General features: G+C 28.4%; 4 protein-coding genes across 5 annotated transcripts in view; 2 read left to right on the forward strand and 2 right to left on the reverse strand.

Annotated features, from left to right (window-relative positions):
• Positions 1-2,106, forward strand: part of LOC108685526 (hydroxyacid oxidase 1) — a 12,039-nt gene extending 9,933 nt beyond the window's left edge. Inside the window, exons 4-9 of the mRNA XM_018190363.1 lie at positions 89-344; positions 768-896; positions 1,155-1,287; positions 1,419-1,535; positions 1,710-1,821; positions 1,894-2,106. Of these exons, the coding sequence (XP_018045852.1) occupies positions 89-344; positions 768-896; positions 1,155-1,287; positions 1,419-1,535; positions 1,710-1,821; positions 1,894-1,961 (815 nt within the window). The 3' untranslated portion in view covers positions 1,962-2,106. The remainder of the gene's footprint in view (positions 1-88; positions 345-767; positions 897-1,154; positions 1,288-1,418; positions 1,536-1,709; positions 1,822-1,893) is intronic.
• Positions 2,107-2,369: 263 nt separating this feature from the next.
• On the reverse strand, positions 2,370-5,115 carry LOC108685527 (sentrin-specific protease 8-like). Its single transcript, XM_018190364.1, has 2 exons — positions 4,838-5,115; positions 2,370-3,680 (listed from the first exon to the last, which is right to left on the reverse strand). Exon 2 carries the CDS (start codon positions 3,674-3,676, stop codon positions 2,966-2,968), a length of 711 nt encoding a protein of 236 aa, XP_018045853.1. The 5' UTR covers positions 3,677-3,680; positions 4,838-5,115; the 3' UTR covers positions 2,370-2,965.
• A 582-nt stretch (positions 5,116-5,697) lies between these two features.
• Positions 5,698-12,699, reverse strand: LOC108685524 (F-box only protein 21-like). The gene is made up of 10 exons (XM_018190360.1): positions 12,674-12,699; positions 12,246-12,527; positions 9,766-10,035; positions 9,227-9,674; positions 8,432-8,562; positions 7,802-7,952; positions 7,416-7,622; positions 7,053-7,133; positions 6,161-6,416; positions 5,698-6,006 (listed from the first exon to the last, which is right to left on the reverse strand). Exons 2-10 carry the CDS (start codon positions 12,404-12,406, stop codon positions 5,855-5,857), a joined length of 1,857 nt encoding a protein of 618 aa, XP_018045849.1. The 5' UTR covers positions 12,407-12,527; positions 12,674-12,699; the 3' UTR covers positions 5,698-5,854.
• Positions 12,700-13,068: 369 nt separating this feature from the next.
• The window catches only part of LOC108685390 (U4/U6.U5 tri-snRNP-associated protein 1), a 5,975-nt gene continuing 5,519 nt past the window's right edge, over positions 13,069-13,524 (forward strand). For both annotated transcript variants that reach the window (XR_001931666.1, XM_018190151.1), the window contains exon 1: positions 13,069-13,469. Coding sequence is in view for 1 of the 2 variants with exons in the window: in XM_018190151.1 (XP_018045640.1) it covers positions 13,307-13,469 (163 nt within the window). In the remaining variant the exon portion in view is untranslated. The remainder of the gene's footprint in view (positions 13,470-13,524) is intronic.

A 13,524-nucleotide genomic window follows, 5' to 3' on the forward strand; every position in this document is an offset into this window, starting at 1 on the left:
ATTCGGACAGCTTTATTCAATTAATTATAGATACATTATTTAAATTTTTTTTACTGTAAATAGTTTTGTCACTTTTATCTATTTGTAGCTGCTCAAGCAGCAGGAACGATTTTCACTCTTTCGACGATAGCCACGAGCAGTATAGAGGAAGTGGCAGAAGCTGCACCGAAGGGTATAAAGTGGCTCCAACTCTATATTTATACTGATAGGAATGTTACCTTAAATTTGATAAGACGCGCCGAACGTGCTGGTTTCAAAGCGCTGGTTCTTACTATCGATGCGCCAATTTTTGGTGATCGACGCGCCGATTTGAGAAACAAATTTTCACTGCCTAATCATTTGAGGTAAGCATTTAGAGGTGTATAGAAAATATTGAATATATTGAATGTGCAGCAAATGTATTTATATAAAAATACGTAGATAAGCAGTATGAGTTAGTAAATTGCTATTAACTGTAAAGAATACAAAGAGATAATTAACGGCAGCTTTGTAAGAGTTCTATGTACAAAATAAAAAAAAAGTATTTTCATTTTTTATTTTTCAAAGCTAATCTATCATAAAAAGATTAGATTTTTCAATGTTTATAAATACAAAAAATTAGTTAACTTTATAAATTTAAAATAGATAATAAACAGATAATAGACACAATGAAATAGTCAATCCCACATTATGTATTTTAAAAGTATTATAAATGTATTATAAATTTATTTTAAAATGAAATTTATAATAATATACGGTAAAAATAGAATTTTACGTTTTTGCTTTAGATTCGCAAATTTCCAAGGTGATTTATCGAAACGAATAAATTCAGCGAAGACCGGCTCTGGTCTTAATGAATATGTTACTGCACTGTTCGATACATCTCTTTCCTGGGATGACGTAAAATGGCTTAAAAGGTATCTGCATATCATTGTTTGTGAACTTTCCTTATCTCGACATTTTGGAGCAGTAATGCCCGTATTTACAATCAGGTTTTATATTTAAGGCTTCCTTAAATTTATCTTCAGATGCTCTACAAATTATTTTATTGGCTATTGAGCATCTAAAGATAAATTTAAGGAAGTCTTAAGTACAAGGTCTGATTATATGAATACAGGCATCTTTTACCATGCAACGAGCAAATCAAATACCAATTTGAATCAAATTTGTTGTAGAATTACAACACTACCGGTAATTCTTAAAGGAGTATTAACAGTAGAGGATGCACGTTTAGCCGTGGAAAATGGGGCTGATGCCATCATAGTATCAAATCATGGTGCGCGTCAGATAGATAGTGTTCCAGCAACGGTTGGTTAATTTCTTAAATAGCTTTCGATATTGAAAATTTAGAGTATAGTTAAACAATTTAGAGTATTAAACATTTAGAAGATTATATAGTATATACGGTACGTAAAATATTGAAATAATTGTATTCACAGATTGAAGTTTTACCTGAAATAAGCAAAGCCGTAGGAGATAAAGTTGAAATCTATATGGATGGTGGAGTGATGCAAGGCATTGACGTGTTTAAAGCATTGGCATTGGGTGCAAAAATGGTATTCATTAAATACACACACACACACACACACACACACACACAAAATAAAATTATATATAAATAGGTTTCGTTTAATTTATAGACATATTACTGTTCAAAGTTTTTTTACTGCTATATAAAGTTTTCACTTGCATATTTTTGTCCAAATTTAGTTAATCATATTTTTTTGCAGGTATTTATTGGCAGACCGATGCTATGGGGCTTGGCATATAATGGCGAGAAAGGTGCTTACGAGATTCTTGAACTTATGAGGAAAGAAATTGATTCTGCATTCGCATTAACTGGTAAAATAATGCATAAATTTTTACATTAATGTTTTGATTAATTTAATGAAATATTTCAAAAATCATGTTTAGGTTGCAAGTCTGTAAAGGATATTACACGGGATATGGTAATTCATGCATCTTACTATAGCCATCTATAAATTAATTTTACATCAGATGTAGTTGCAGATATGTATAAATATGGGGCGAGAGTCGTTTGACTACTTTGTAATTGATCACAAGCCACTCACAGAGTCTCGAAAAAACTAGGCACTAGAATAACTGTGGTCAATCACAACATGATCAAACGGGACGTTACCATAAATGTGTACATATGTTCAAAAAATATCGACTTAAAACTTCTTCAGTTTTACTGATGATTTTTTTATTATTAAGAATGTATTTGCTAAGATTGTACTTCAAAAAATTATTAATTATTTGTTTCACTTTTATGTACTTTTTGTAAATATATATATACATGTATATATGCACATTTCTCTCTTAAGTATATTAATTTACTTTTTTTTTATTAGTATTAGACTTATAAGCTTAAATAAAAAACTTTCACATTTGTATTGTATATATCAGTTTTATTGTTCCCAAAAGTCATTTTGGGGTTACAAGTCACTTCATACTCTTTTTTTTTCAATTCTTTAAGCAATCTCTTGAAAATCGAAACATAAGATACGGATTGGGATCTCTCGCTAATTATAAGTCGCTCTTATATAGTTACGCGTTACTTTGTACTGAATTCGTCCAAATTAATTATTATTTGATTAAATGGACTTCAACAACTAATCACATTGCATTTTATACTGTTGTGCATGTTATTTATACAATAGATATAATTGATACAATAGATTTTCTAACATTTCCTAATCTTAAAGAATTGCTTTTAAGATACAGAGAGATATTTAACTCGTTACATCTTTTTCTTTTGATAAATGACATAAAATTTTGAAATTTTATTTATTTAAAACAAGAATGAACTTTTATGAAAAAATTTGAAGTATTTTTGGTATATTAATGTCAAATAATTATATAAGTAAATGTCAAAAAAAATAATAGAAAAAAATTAAAGAATATTAGTACTTTAGAGCATTAGTAAAATTTGTTATATAAGTAAATTATAATCACTAATACCACATATTGTAGCTAGATTCTGCTATGCATTATTAGATGTACTTTTCAAATCATAAATTAATTTTAATAAATTGCTACGTTTTTTCGAAACCATTTCTGGAACGATACTACAATCACAATCGCTTACTTTAGAATTTTTTATAGCGTGTCTAGATATTATATCTGCTAAACATAAAACATATAAACCGCAATCGTAGTTATTATTTTGTTGCGGACAATCCATTTCAATATATTTTCTCTCCTGTTTCTCAAGAAAATATTTTGTCACTTTCCGTGCAAGTTTTTTCGCGGAGAAGCCATTAATACCGCTTGACGAATCGAAATGATAACACATTTTTTCCATACGAGAATATACTAATAAGCTCCAATGTGAGCCACCTGCCTCGTTGCTATCACAGTCATTAAGAGGGAAGAATATAAAATCATAATTTGTAGCTTCAATAGGATCCAGAAATATATTATATTGTGAAGAATCTTGCATCTTTAATAACTGGGCTACTTCGGGCCCGATAAATAATAATTGGCTTTTATTATCCTTCCTATATTGTTGATTCAGATATTCGAAATAGAATCCTATTATTATATCATTAAGCCAGTCATTTCTCTCCAGTAATGCAACATCCGATGTTCTGAGTAAGTAGTCATGATAACTTAACACAATATCATTCTTGTATGGATTCGTCGGATGAGCATCATGGGATAAGTGCTTTGAATTTGCAGGCAAAACCGGCATAGTACTAAAATCAGAAATATAAAATTTAATGTATATATATTTATCTGAAAAAATGTAACGATAAAAAATAAACTTAAATATTTTATTCTGAAATAAAGAAACTTATTTATTCTTAAACTTATATATATCAAACAAAACATTAAGCAAAGTATACTAGTAATTCGCTAGAAGATTCAAACAAAATATATATTGCGGGAAATTGATATCTATATATATGTATTCTGTTTCACGCATGATGTATATTCTTGTTGTTCTGAATGTTAAAAGAACAAATGCCATATTACAAACACTTATACATTACAGCTTATGTCCTGCCAGAATAATCTGATAGCAGATTGCCAACAGAGTCTGTCATTCTATAATCGTTCAAATGGAATATTATTTATTCAACACCGGTGATTTATAATTCATTCAATCCTGCTCTGGGATATATTGCATAAAATAATTAAAATTTAAATTGTAACTGTCATTTACTATTCCCATATTAATTTTGTCAGATCCTTAATAAATCGATATTGATAAAATTTTCATGTATTGTTTAAAATTTTAAAGGAGGCATTATATAATCTCAAAGAGAGATCGAAGATGCATACAATTCACTACTTAGATATATTTACAAAGAAATTTTGCAAGATTGACTGAGGCTGTAGTCAAAGTCTCGCTACAAATGCTTTGAAGCGTTTGATGGACCAATCAAGAGAAAGAATTTTATAAATTGACTAATATAAAATGTTTTAAAGCATTTGTAGCATCACATTAATCATATCCTAAGTTATTCTTGATCTTTATTAGATAATAAAAAAATCCACATACGAATAAAATAGGAAAAAGGCAGTAGTTTTTAAATTTCATTTTTGAGACCCTTGCTATAGAGAATGTATGAACTTTCGAAGATTACAATTAATAAATACCCATCAAATCTCGAGTAACTTGGCTATCGCCAGCTAATGATTACGAAATGACAGATTCTACTCGATTCATACAATCTACCATCAATCAATCTATCATCATTTTACACAGATCCTGTTGTATTTCTGCTGGTTTTTCCAATTCTGCCAAAATTTATATCAACAATTTTACAAAACATGTCTTCAACAGATCTATATAAGTGTGTCAAAATGCGTGAATCAAAATGAATAAAGTCATAGAGGAGATAGTCACAAGTGCTCGTTTCTTCTTCCGTTATGAATGCCTGTCCCCTTTGGATTGTACTATCTTTTCTTCTTTCACCTTTTTTTTCTAGAAATACGTATCTTCTATCTGAATTATTTATATTTTCTTCTGTATATAAGATATAACGCGTGTTGCCGAGTATCATGACGGTGTTTTTAGAAATGTACACATTTTGACGTCATGGCTTCTGATGGCTGTCTCTTATCACGTGATCATGGATTTGATATTTTAAATTCATAAGAAACATTCATAAGAAAACTATTTTCGATTTTTCTATTATTATTTGTACATAAGTTCATGTATTCTCATACATAGAATTTATTTCGAAAAGAAAAATCATCTCGTGTAAGTTTTATTTTTTTTAAATTTTTAAGTCGGTAAGTTAGAAAATCATAATTCTCTATTTATTCTTTGCTTTAATCAAAAACGCTAATTATTTATCAGTATCTATTAATCTTAGTTTCAATCTTAGTAATTCAAACTTTATCTATTTTTTAAATAATTCTTAAAACAAAAAGATAAAAAACAAGTTAAACTCAATCAAATTACAATACAAAATAGAAATAGACATAAAATTGGAAGAATTAATTGCTGATTAAGTTTCGTTAAAGTTAAGTTTTGCCGAAATCACTTTAATAAGATTCTTTTAAATATAAAAAATGAATCGCGCTTTGCGACATAAAATATATATTTATTAAATATTTATGTATAAATTTCATTTTTTTCTCCTTATACAAAATATATACATTCTTTAGAAAAATATTGTTTTATAATAATCATCACAGTTTTTCTATTTTTAAAACAATCTCTTCGTACATTTCTTCATGTATTATATAAATAAGCGTTCAGTGACTAAAATATCGCATTTGGTTAATTAGTTATTGTGATGAGATTATTTTAAATATAATGATTTGTTTAATGAAAAGCAGCGTACTTTACAATTTTTAATCACAACAGTATTTAAAAAAAAAGAGACTAAAGATGTAGATAATGAACCATTTCTCTCTAATAAAGCCTATCGAGAACAAGTTCGTCAAACATATACTGTCTTTTTAATACTTCGTTAGGTACATAATGGGATCCTGCAAATCTGCAAAAATATCGGCCAATCTCGTTGTGCTCAATCCATCTTGGTGGACATGTCTCTATTAAAGAATCTAAAATAGAAAAATTTCTTTATTTATATCGCACTTATATGCATATAAATGACATTATAAAAGTACACACACACACACACACACGCACGCACGCACGCACGCACACACACACACACACACACACACACACACACACCTAGTAATTTGTTTGTACCTTCGGCAGCATAATACTTATTACCGTCTTCACTAAGGATAAAGTAAAATGGTTGTGTTACAGAATTAAATTCTAACATATCTATTATCTTCAGTTCTGGATTAGGTAGATCTCGTAAATTAAATGTTTTATCCCATCCAAAAATCACGCCTGTATAATTTGGTACATGCTTTTTGAAAGTCACAATCATTCCAACTGCATATTTTATATTATATCTTGCTTTTGGCGGACTGATATTTTCAAGTGATGGCCGAGTCTGAAAAATGTAGGTCTCTCACAATGTTAACCAACATCTTTTTTTATATATTTATTACCTCATAAACTTTTACTGTTTTCAAAAGTTTTCATATTCAAGTTGCAATTATTAGTTATGTATTAATATGATATTTTAATTAATTCATGAAATGAGTTAAAATATTTATTCATTCAGTATAATTGCAGCGAGCATTAACGTATTACGCTTATATCTAAAGCTCACTTTATAATTCATAATAGAATTTTATTTATAAATTTTAAACATCGAGTAATACAGAAAATATGTAAATCTATCAGAATCATAATGTTAGAATTATAATGTTTTATTTTTAGAAATAAAAAAAAGATATTAAATGTGCGCAGTGTAAGTATGTGATTGATTAATTGTATAGCTACTGTAATGAAAACTGAAAATTTCTAAGCACTTTGAATATAAATAGTCTTGTCGGATAAATAAATGGATTTTATCAATATAAATATAAATGAAAAACTTCAATACAAGAATTTCTTTCTCATCTATAATTATATTTATAATTTCATACATAAAATTAGAAATAGAATTGTGTCACGAAGTATAAAGTGGGCTTTATATATGTAAATTGCATATTTTTCATTATAAATTATCATAAATACATACTATTTTTTTCTGCATATAAAGTTTAAATTTATTTAGTAGTTCTTCAGCTCGAATTGCTTCCATAGATATTCTGTTACTGTCCTGCATATATAGAAAAACAAAGTTTAAACACTCAAAACACTTCCTGTACAGTTCATTAATGTACAAATATATGAAAATTAATATATCATGGCTCAAAGTTTGTTTATACAACAAATATATAAGAAATTAAAAAAATTTTCCTTTTATTCATATTAGCAATCATTCTTATATTAAACAATCAATTCTTATCGTATTGCGGAAAAACAAGTTTGCATAAAAAAAAAGAGAAATTTTATGAAAATAAGTCAGAATTTGATTTATATATAAATTAAATTTATATACCAGTATCTTTTGTAGTGAGATTAGGAGACCTGATAAATTCATTTGATTTTGCATATAATGACGACCTAGTGCTTGAATCCCGTCTATATCATATGGATTTATCATATAGCGGAATTCCATCAATGAGCGTATTTGCAGAGTTCTATCTTGATAATGTTGATAGTTAGGATTAACCATTTGTAAATGATAAATCATCCGCAACACGACCTTAAAACGAAAATGTAAATAAACTAACAATGCAACAAATGGAAAAATTAATTTTTTCATATATAACTCTCTTTTACATATAACGTATGTCTTATTGGTTTATTCCGTGTTGATTTATCTGTGATAATCTATATTTTTACTACTTATTTCTAAATTTGATAAGATATATAAATAATGACCTCTGTAGGACTAATCTCATTGTGTTTATTAAAATTTTCGATGGGACATCTTCTACCACGAGTTTTGGGACAATCGTTTCTACCCACAATGGCTCCACCATGCAAGATGTCAATATAGAAATATTCTTCATCTTCAGATTTTTCTGTAATACTATAGGTATAATAAAAAAAGGATATGTAGTTCACATAAGCGTATACATTTATAGATATATATGTCTATATGATATATGCACAAGATGTCTTACAAATCTTGAATATGTTTCTGGACAAAAATATAGAACGAATGTTTCTATGAACTAGGCTCGCAAATGCTTCATTGTTAAAATAATGGATATAAATAATATCAAATAATGATATTTGAAATTTTTCAGAATTATTTTTTTGTTTACAAAAAATAGTATCTTTCATCATTTTCCATACATACCTGAAGTGGATGTATACATTGGCGCATTATTTCAAATATTTTTATCTGTTATTTCGAAACATTTGCGATTTTATGTTTATAGAAATATTTGTTCTTTTTTTTATTAGGAATATGATCACAAAATTTTATTTATGATTTATGATTTTGTATTAATATATAAATATATGATAAGTCTGATAAATTAAATGCTTCTAAATTATACTTACGATTTTGGCTTCCAACTTAAAAAGAAGTGAGTAGGAAATGCTACTAAATCACAGCGTACACCAAGTCTCCTTGCTATACTCTGGAATATTATTGCCAGAGATACTGCATCACCAACTTTGTTTTCTAAAACCTGAATATTGCAAATTACATTACTCTCTCTCTCTCTCTCTCTCTCTCTCTCTCTCTCTCTCTCTCTCTCTCTGTGTGTGTGTGTGTGTGTGTGTGTGTGTGTGTGTGTGCGTGCGCGCGCGCGCGCGCGCGTGCATGCGTATGTAAAAAAATATTCCAGACTTCGCGCGATGCTCATTAATAGCAGATTCTTGAGATTATTTCGAGATGAAAATCCTAACACTAAAATATAGAGGTTAGTAGTTTTTAAATAAAAAGAATTTAAATTCAACCAACAGAATTTGAAATTCGCGCAATCAGACATGGCACATCGTACAGTAATGAAGATTTAGAAAAGTAAAATAGAATTGATGTTTGAAAATATCTTGACTATTGTACAATGTGCACGAATTTCGAACAGTTAAATTGGATAAATTTAAACTCTTTTCATTTAAAAACTACTATAACCTCGACATTTTGATAGAATTTTCGTCTTGAAATGATTTCTGGTGAGAAATCTGCTAACGGATATTACGTGAAATCTGGAACATCCTGTATATATAGAAAGATATTGACATTTTACATTTTTATATTAACATAACAATATAAATAAGAATATAAATAACAATATGAATATAAAAATATGCTCATGATGTAATTGTAATATATCATAATTTATATCTTACGCAATCTATAAGAATGTCCTCCAGTTTATATAAAAGATTTGAAGCTAAAGCTCCAGAGAAGCCTAATTCGTCAAATAAAACTATTTGAAGCATATTTATTATCTGTTTTTCTTCCTTCTTGCTCCATTGATTGTCGTTAATGTTATTATTTTTCCAAAAAGAAAACTGCTTAGCAGGCGTTGAGAATATTGGATGGTCCCAATGAACCTTTTTAAGGCGCTCCAATACCAATTGTGCAATATTATCCAGTGATGCTTCCACATCAAAATAAAAGATATGTTTTTGAGGTTGATACCATTGTGCTACAATAGTAGCTGCTTTTTCTAGAAGTTGCTGTTCTTTGGGATAACTTATAAATTCCTGCCATACATCCTTTGTATGACGCTGCTGTAAATATAGAAGAAGTTCTTTGCTGTAATATTTATGTGTTAAATTACAATCAGGTAATCTGAAAAATAAATGTACATTAATTGTACAATTAATCCATTTACATTTGTGTTATGTTACATCTACAATATTAATAATTTAATAAATCTTACAGTGAGGACATTGTAATCAGATGTATCATTTCATCCTTAAGAAAATGGTAATTCATAATGTGAGCACCCATATTTGGACAGAATAGTGCATCGAAATGTTCCATGTCACTTTCGGAAAAATTGTCTTTTTGAAAGAATCTCTTGGACATTAACAACAAGTGATTCCTTAATTCATTTCTACATTTTATACTTGTTTTTACGTCATCTTTAAAATTTATGTTTTCTTTATTTTGTATCCGTTTGTCATAAATTCTTTTTATATGAGGCCATCTAGCATTATAACCAGAAATACTTCGTTATTTTCAAAAATTTTAAGGGCATCATTAAAAAATTATAAATTTAAAAAAAAATTGTACAGAGTAACAATTAAAACTAAAACTGAAATCATTATTCTGTAATAAATAATGCGATTATAAATACATCAAATTTGTATCACTCATTATAAAATCTGCCATTATTCGTATACATTATTGTATACAAAATTCATTATTTGTATTCATTGTAGACAAAATTCCTTATTTTTATTAATTATTATACAAAAAGAATATATTTGTAATCATATAAAATAACAATTGTAAACAATTACAATTCAAAGTTCATTTGCATGCATTTTTCAGTTATTTAAAAAATATATAATCACTAAATTATTAAAATTTAAATAAGAGTTCAGAAGTAATGAGAATCATAAAATTCTCTCTCTGTTATAAGAGCAAAGAGATAAGAGAAGCAGATAATCTTCAGGTATTGCTGATTATCTTCAATTTATTTCGAACATTTCAACTCCTTTTGGAATCTTCTTCAGCAAATACAAAATCATAGATCTTCCATTAAGAGCAAGCTTAAAAAGAGCTGAAATGTTCGAAATAAATTGAAAATAACCAGCAACACCTGAGGATTATTATCTGCTTTTCCTATCTCCCCATTCTTATAACATTCTTATGACTCTCATTAGCCTTATCTAAACTCTTATTTAGATTTTATTATTTAAAATTGAGAATCCTTATTTATATTTTATATTTATATATTTATTTTAATTGTTTCTAAATTAGTAAACTCTAAATTATCCTTTATTACATGACTGTTATTCAGAAGAAAAAACTTTGCAACTGTTATAAGATTAATTTCTTTAATATAATTAATCTTGCCCTTAATTCCTCACTCGATTTGAATGTATGATCATATTACAAAATCTCCAAACCATTGTAAAGCAGTAAATATTCTAACTTCAAAATTCTAACTTCTAATTTCAACATTTATTTTTTCCTTTTGTGGAAAATTTCCTATCTATTCCTTATCGATAAACTCTTTGAAATGGTTCTTGTAAATGAGAATGGATTAAATGGATTAAAATAAATTCAGATTTTAAGAAGTATGTACTTGCAAACATTGAAATAAATCTTTTTTAATCCTAATGCATTCTTATTTATCTATAGAAATTGCATGACGCACATTTCTATGCCTTTCAAAATAAAAAAAAATTTCAGTTCTTTAAGTGTATTATGAGAGAATACAGCTTAATTCAAAATTCTGAAATGTAATTTCTCAACTCAATTAAACTTAAATAAATTTTTGCATCTAATGAACTAAAAAAGGATCATGAATGATATTAAAGTATGCATTTAGATGGATTAAAATTTCAGTTTATTTTAATTTCTCATTCTTGTTTACACAGTGCAATAAGTTAAAGTAGACAAACGTATCAGAATTGTTAAAGTAGACAAACGTATCAGAATTGTTTCACTTCATCTTATTGCAACATGTGCACCAGTTCAGAAAGTTCATCGATAACAACTTTCTCATTTCGTTTTTTTTTTGTAGAATACAGACATTATGGGCTTTCTATAATAAGCCATTAGTCATAAATCAGAAGTCAGAAATCAGAAGTAAAAATTGACAACTGTGATTGGTCAATTTTTATTATTCTTAACTTTCTAATTTATGATTAATGGCTTATTATAGAAGGTCTACTGTTAATCATTCGTTTTTAATCTTATTTTTATTTATCTTAATCTTAATTTTTATTTAGTTATTAAATATGAAATATCGGAATTGTTGTGTTCTTGAAGACAAAACAATAACAATAAGTAATTGGAACGAAAAACGCCAAATATTTAATCTCTTCAAATATATTCATAAAAAAGTTATGATCAAGTTTAATGCAAACACAAGAAATCAAGTGTCAACATGAAGAAAATCAGTTATGGAGTAAATATCAATAGTTTTCGTTCGTCATTAAATTCTTATGTAGAGTAAGCGTAAAATAATTCGAAATAGCTCCAAATATTAACTAGTCGTATAAATTTATGAATAATCAATTTCAAATTGACATATTCGTTGGGTTCGCATTCGTTATTTTTTACCATTTGTCAATTTACCAGAGGAAATTTTTTTGACGAAATTAAAAGATATGAATTGCGCAGTTTTGGACAAATTTGTCTAAATAAATCATGATGAGAATTTCGAGAGAATGACAAAGTTACCTTTCATAAAGTTTCATTTGCCATAGCATGTTATTGTGACAGATCACATTGAGAAATCGTCGGCATGTTAAACCGAAGCTCACAACATCCTCGATGCTAATGATTTTTTGTTGCAGGATAATATAGATTACCTCATTGGACAGATTCTTTATCGTCGTCATTGCAAACAATTCGATATATAAGAAATTATAATCCACATCAATTACAATGAATGTATTCTCTTTTTTTTCCCAAGAACTATTGCTGTTCTATATCTAGAGCAGTGTTGCCAACCTCCGCATTCTTAAACAATAAACAATAGATCTATGGTCAGTTTCTGTTCCTGCATCTTTTTGGTTCTAGAACTCTCTTTCTCGCTTTAAACAAATATCAAACATATATCTATCTCACTTTAAGTTTCAAAAGTACATTACTCATGAAAAACAGACCCTGTTCGCGTTGTTTACACTTTGGCATTCGACATCTTCGCTCTTTTCAAGGCAAAATATATATCAATCTTAAATACAAAAATATTTGGGGATTTCATGCAACGCGAACAGATCTAATGAAAAGTATAGACAATAGGAAGAGGAAATAAAGAGATCTCTTATCAAAAGCGTTCGTTCTAGTATACATAATTTCTGATAGGTTGAAATTTGTTATTTCCTGTTCACATTGCCTGTGCTTTTCATTTCTGTTTCCAACTATAAGCTTATAGAATTGACTAATCACAGTCAAGTATTCCCCTCTTATTCGATTGTAAAAGGGGAACCATTCCTCTATGTGTAACTGTACGCATGCGCAGAAACACGCATACTCAATTTAATGGTGGATATACATATATTCTAGGCGGAAACAAGTATATTGTGCGTGGTATATCGACGCATCTTGTAATATCTCACGATTCTCACGGTCGGTGTGTTGTTACTGATTTTGTGAGTTCTGATATTGTTGATAATTCGGTTAATAAGTGTACGACGAGCACGTAAGTTGCATCGGTAAGATCATTATCAGTTACTACGAAGCTGTACCTGAACGTGAAGTAGAAAAGACAATAGCACCGTTAAATCAAGAACGCTAATATGGGCTCCAACAAACGTCACAAAACTGAAAAATCTCGCGATGCCAAAAAGAAGCGTCATCGCAGTCGCTCCAGAAGCTACACGCCCGACCGCGAAAAATCAGAGAAGCATAGGCATCATAAGAAACACAGGAGGAAAGAACGTAAAGATTACGATAGCGATGGTAAGAGAAATGAATTTGACAGTGTATTATAGAATATATATATATATATATATAT

Source organism: Atta colombica, unplaced genomic scaffold (genome assembly GCF_001594045.1).
Source record: "Atta colombica isolate Treedump-2 unplaced genomic scaffold, Acol1.0 scaffold153, whole genome shotgun sequence".
Lineage (NCBI taxonomy): Eukaryota > Metazoa > Arthropoda > Insecta > Hymenoptera > Formicidae > Atta > Atta colombica.

Excerpts from the sequence above, each read along its gene's own strand:
- LOC108685527 (XM_018190364.1), bottom strand. The coding sequence starts at position 3,676 with ATGCCGGTTTTGCCTGCAAATTCAAAGCACTTATCCCATGATGCTCAT.
- LOC108685524 (XM_018190360.1), bottom strand. The coding sequence starts at position 12,406 with ATGACGACGATAAAGAATCTGTCCAATGAGGTAATCTATATTATCCTG. Across the intron at positions 10,036-12,245 it reads CAAATGAAACTTTATGAAAG|ATGGCCTCATATAAAAAGAA; the intron begins GTAACTTTGTCA and ends TTATAATGCTAG. Across the intron at positions 7,953-8,431 it reads TTAAGTTGGAAGCCAAAATC|TATTACAGAAAAATCTGAAG; the intron begins GTAAGTATAATT and ends TTATACCTATAG.